Source organism: Aquarana catesbeiana, linkage group LG08 (assembly GCF_042186555.1).
Source record: "Aquarana catesbeiana isolate 2022-GZ linkage group LG08, ASM4218655v1, whole genome shotgun sequence".
NCBI classification, from domain to species: Eukaryota; Metazoa; Chordata; class Amphibia; order Anura; family Ranidae; genus Aquarana; species Aquarana catesbeiana.
In genome coordinates, this window is record NC_133331.1 from 280,736,406 (window position 1) to 280,741,856 (window position 5,451).

The following is a 5,451-nucleotide window of genomic DNA, read 5'->3' on the forward strand; positions in this document are numbered from 1 at the left end:
TTAGCCCGAACCTTGCCTCCTTGTTTTCCACGGCCAGACATTGTGAGATTTCTGTGTCGTTACTCTGACAAAGATAACCAACTTCGGGCCCTTCCTTATATTTATATTGTCAATGCTCTGACATCACACACTGTGATTGGCTACTTTTCAAGCCCGCCAATAGTGTTCTGACTTGTTTCTACACCAATCGGTAAACGAGGAAGGAAAGCATTCCACTCCTTCCCATCACATGACTGAATCCTCCAATAGAAGAGTGAGGAGGGAGGAGACTCATTTGTCTAGGACGCCTATAAAATCAGCATATGAGGGCGGCTCCAGCACACATCGGAGTTGATCTGATTGATCCTAATCATGCCTGAACCAGCCAAGTCCGCCCCGGCGCCCAAGAAGGGCTCCAAGAAAGCCGTGACCAAGAGCCAGAAGAAGGACGGCAAGAAGCGGAGGAAGAGCAGGAAGGAGAGTTATGCCATCTACGTGTACAAGGTGCTCAAGCAGGTCCACCCCGACACCGGCATCTCGTCCAAGGCCATGGGCATCATGAACTCCTTCGTCAATGACATCTTCGAGCGCATCGCCGGCGAAGCTTCCCGCCTGGCTCATTACAACAAGCGCCGCACCATCACCTCCCGGGAGATCCAGACCGCCGTCCGCCTCCTCCTGCCCGGAGAGCTGGCCAAGCACGCCGTCTCCGAGGGCACCAAGGCCGTCACCAAGTACACCAGCGCCAAGTAATCCCCCATCATCATCATCCCAACACAAGACACAAAGGCTCTTCTAAGAGCCACCCACCATTTCCATCAATGAGCTCTCATCACATTTTATCTTTAACACAAGTGAAGAATTAACAGATTATGAAAGATCATTTTGTACAATCTGATGGGGAGTTGTGCATTTGTGGATGAATTAGAATAAATCCATCCGAATACCAGCTAGTCTTCCAAATTCCCTTTATTGAGAAATTCCAGATTATATTTTTTTTTCCCCACTTAGACCCGTCCTGTAGAATGAATATCCGGAGGATCTAATTTATAGATGAATATTGTGCTAGTGGGAACAAACCATTCAATCCCATTGTATGTCTTCCCCGTATAAAAGGCATGCATTTTGTCACCACTAGGTGTCAGTGTTGCTCCTCGTAGAATACATGGGAGATTTTCCCCGTACATTGAAAGCGGATTTGTATGTATAGAAGGATTACACATATATAATATCTTTATTACGTCATTTTTAACCGACACGTTTGTTTTCCCTTTTATAAATGATCTTGGACTTTTCACAAATCACGATAATGTCTGGAGACACATATACAGGGGGGATGCTCACATATTAGGAATAGTTTAGGGATCATCTGCTTAGAATTTTTACTAATAGATCCCCTTGTGTTTTCATTTTGTCATACAGCATCTATTTTCTTTATGGGGGGTCCAAAGATAGATATATACATAAAATCATCTACTCACCTTAGATCGGGGGGAAGAGACGGATTAGATCATCAGCTGGGCATACATTGTCTTTCCTGGTCTGTATCTCTCCCTCTCTATTTTGTGTGTATATTTATATATATATATATTTGGTGAATTTCAGTTGCCTCAGATTACATTACACAGATTAGAAAGTGAAGGTTACACATTGTAATGCAGATTATCATACATCCCTCAGATCCTGGGGGTTATCTCTGTTTGTGTCATCTAATTAACTGAAATATGGGCAAAAATAATCCAATCTCAATGTTTCTGATTATTACACTGATAAGGAGTCTCTAATCTTTGATTACAAAAATATTTCTTTAGATTGTAAGCTCCATGAGCAGGACGCTCCTATTCATTTTGTATTGAACTGTATAGAGATTGTACTGTCACCCTTGTATTGTAAAGAGCTGTTTAAACTGTTAGCACTATATACATTTTGTCAAATAATAATATTTTATGTAGTACACCAGCACCAAGTAAATCCCCAACACCCCCCATCATCCAAACAAGACACAGATGCTCTTCATAAGACCCTCTCATATGCTCCATATCAGAGCTGTCATTCTCCTTTTAATGGTGACATGATATCATGAGAATTATAGTTCAAATCATGTTTTTGCAGCATTTTCTGACAAATAAAACCCAATTCATGTAAATGTATCGGATTGATTATACAATCTAGATGTCGCCCTGTGTCCATTCCCTCAATTCCCCCGGTAGGAGTTGGCGGCACACCGATTATAATGTAGATCCTGCAATAGGAGTTCAATGATCTAATGCTGATCCACATGGAACATCTAGAAGTAATGATCGCACCGATCCCAGATGTGTCCGGAGCAGGGAGGACAATGCTGGGGGGGACACGATTCATTGTCTGCTCAGCGATCTGTCCCTCCATGTTAGTACAGAATTGTACTGGATGGAACAAGCTGTACAAGTCACCTTTCTACTTGAAGAGTCTCTAAACTTTGATTATAAAAATATGTATGAATAATATTTTCTCTTTTTGGTAATATGGAGATCTTGTATGATGTGGAGGAACTCCCCTCCCCCACCCCACACAAAGAAGGTAACTCTACTAACACAGATAACGGGCAGATCTTGCCGGGCATTTTAAAAATGCCGCTTTTTTAAAGTAAACCAATCATGAAAAGGGGTGTGAGTTAGTTGTCCAATCAGAAGGCAGTGATGTGTATAAATAGACGCCTCACAGCCCGTGTTCTCACACTTGTGTTCCTTCTTCTGGAGATTGGAAGCATCGATCAGCCATGGCAAGAACCAAGCAGACCGCTCGTAAGTCCACCGGAGGGAAAGCTCCCCGCAAGCAGCTGGCCACCAAAGCCGCCCGCAAGAGCGCCCCGGCCACCGGCGGAGTCAAGAAGCCTCACCGCTACAGGCCCGGCACCGTGGCTCTCCGAGAGATCCGCCGCTACCAGAAATCCACCGAGCTGCTCATCCGCAAGCTGCCCTTCCAGCGCCTCGTCCGAGAGATCGCCCAGGACTTCAAGACCGACCTGCGCTTCCAGAGCTCCGCCGTCATGGCTCTGCAGGAAGCCTCCGAGGCTTATCTCGTAGGACTCTTCGAGGACACCAACCTCTGCGCCATCCATGCCAAGAGGGTCACCATCATGCCCAAAGACATCCAGCTGGCACGCCGCATCCGCGGAGAGAGGGCCTAATACACCCCCCGACCAACATCCTCATCACCCCCCACGCAATACAAAGGCTCTTCTCAGAGCCACCACATCCTCCTCACAAAGAGCTCCATACTATCTCATCACCACTACATCATACAAATACTCCTCACCACATCTCTACACCCCCCATCACACCGCACTCACATCTCTAACATTTCTAAGATGATTACAAAGTAACAATTCACACTTCTCTAGGAAGGAGATCTTTTCTCGTGCCGATCTCTTCCCACCACAATACAATATATAGGAGAGGAGAACAAGACACCTTCCTAGAAAGATTCTCTTCATATCTCTAGACTTCCCTCATCATTACCAGGAGATCGGGAAAGAAAACCTGTTTAAGAGAAATACAAAGTCATCTCCTCCCCTCCTGTACACAGATCCCGGGATCACCTCTTTCTCAGCTCCGGTGTAGAAATCCTACAACTGACTAGTAAGAAATCTCACACTCACTATTCATTCTTCTGTATGAAGACGAGATTTCCTCTCCCCGATCTATCACAGGAATCTCTCCTCTGCTATTCTACAACTTTCTCCAATCTTCCCCTCACACACACACACCGATCACATTGTTACATCTTACACTCTTCTCTATTTCTTCTTATTCATTATCTACAGAAGACAATTATTGGCACCCTGGAGAGAGTTGTACATTTCTCATTCCAAGCCTCAAATTATTTGATTATGTCAGCAGATAGTGATCTGTACGGTGAGTGTGTGCGGAACACCTTCCACTATCTGTTGTGACAATATGGTGAAAATATGGAATTCTATTCTATGACAGTGAAGAGTCCATTCTCCTCATAACACAATGTTCTTGTTGCTGATCATTCTAACATGTCCGATCAGTACAATGATTTCCCTCATACCGATCACATGAAATATTGAAGATCCTGAACGATCATCTAGAAAGAGGAAGTGTGAATGTCCCCCTCCCCCGGGAGATCCCACAGACTGTGCGGGAATTGTCGGGGACCTCCAGGTCTCCTATCTGCACATGACAGATGTGTGTGGGGTGGGGCCCCTGAAAAGATCCTTTATAGCAGGAGGGATTTCCGATCTACAGGATCTCTAGTAATCATTTGTGGGATTTATCATAAAATGTAATCTGAGATTCCCTGCAAGAGATAAATGTACAATGTGTGATGGGAACATATCATCTCATCTAGATTGTGTGTAAAGTCTATGCGGCCCCTGGTGGGTGTAGCTCTGTTAGGAGGAGGTGGGTGTAGGTAGGTAGGTGTGGCTCTGTTAGGAGGAGGTGGGTGTAGGTAGGTAGGTGTTGCTCTGTTAGGAGGAGGTAGGTGGCTCTGAGAAGAGCCTTTGGGGGGTGGAGATGAAGGAGTTCTCCGGCTACTGCCGCCTTCCTTTATTTCTTCTTCGGAGCGGCCTTCTTGGGCTTGGCTGCTGTCTTGGGTTTAGCCGCCTTCTTAGCCGGACTCTTGGCGGCTTTTTTCGGCTTGGCTGCAGCTTTGGGCTTCTTGGGGCTCTTTGTCGCCTTCTTGGCGGGAGAAGCTGCAGCCTTTGCCGGTTTCTTGGCGGCCTTCTTGGGGCTCTTGGCTGCTTTGCTGGGGACTTTCTTCTTGGGGGACTTGGCTGGCTTCTTGGCGGCCGCAGGTTTCTTGGGCTTGGCCGCAGCCGATGGCTTCTTCTTGGTGACTTTCTTGGCCTTGTCGCCCTCTTGCTGCTTCTTGTTGATCTTGAAGGATCCGGAGGCTCCATGTCCTTTGACCTGGACGAGGCTCCCCTTAGTCACCAGCGCCCTGATGGCGATCTTGAGGCGGCTGTTGTTCTTGTCCACATCGTATCCTCCGGCGGCCAGGAGCTTCTTGAGGGCGGCCAGGGAGACCCCGCTGCGCTCCTTGGAAGCGGCCACGGCTGTGACGATGAGGTCGGACACGCTGGGACCGGACGGCTTCTTGCTGCCTTTCTTGGCTCCTCCGGCTGCCGTCTTCTTAGTCGCCTTCTTCTTGGCGGCGGGCTCCGCTGGAGGAGCGGCGGCTGGGGCGATCTCAGTCTCCGTCATGATTCTCAACGAGCTTTTGAAAATAGATAAATATCGTGTGTGGTGCTCTGGCTTATATAGAGACGTTCTGCACTACTATTGGTTGATATAGAACTTGCCTTCTGCACTGCTATTGGTTACACGTTAGACACGCCCACTGACTGTCACTCCAGTGTTGGGGAATCTTCTCTCTCTTGTTGTGTTTCCCTGATAGAGAGAAAAACGATTATAATAAGAAATGGAAGGATGTCCAATCTTCATCGGGGACCCGATCTGCTCA

General features: G+C 46.9%; 2 protein-coding genes across 2 annotated transcripts; one reads left to right on the forward strand and one right to left on the reverse strand.

The window, feature by feature from the left end:
* The first annotated feature begins 2,698 nt into the window (after positions 1-2,698).
* Positions 2,699-3,179, forward strand: LOC141104553 (histone H3). Its single transcript, XM_073594158.1, has one exon. It carries the CDS (start codon positions 2,738-2,740, stop codon positions 3,146-3,148), a length of 411 nt encoding a protein of 136 aa, XP_073450259.1. The 5' UTR covers positions 2,699-2,737; the 3' UTR covers positions 3,149-3,179.
* Positions 3,180-4,493: 1,314 nt separating this feature from the next.
* On the reverse strand, positions 4,494-5,221 carry LOC141104543 (histone H1.01-like). Its single transcript, XM_073594145.1, has one exon. It carries the CDS (start codon positions 5,190-5,192, stop codon positions 4,536-4,538), a length of 657 nt encoding a protein of 218 aa, XP_073450246.1. The 5' UTR covers positions 5,193-5,221; the 3' UTR covers positions 4,494-4,535.
* Positions 5,222-5,451: the final 230 nt, after the last annotated feature.

Bases quoted from the DNA above. Each gene is read 5' to 3' on its own strand.
- LOC141104553 (XM_073594158.1), top strand. From the start codon at position 2,738: ATGGCAAGAACCAAGCAGACCGCTCGTAAGTCCACCGGAGGGAAAGCT.
- LOC141104543 (XM_073594145.1), bottom strand. From the start codon at position 5,192: ATGACGGAGACTGAGATCGCCCCAGCCGCCGCTCCTCCAGCGGAGCCC.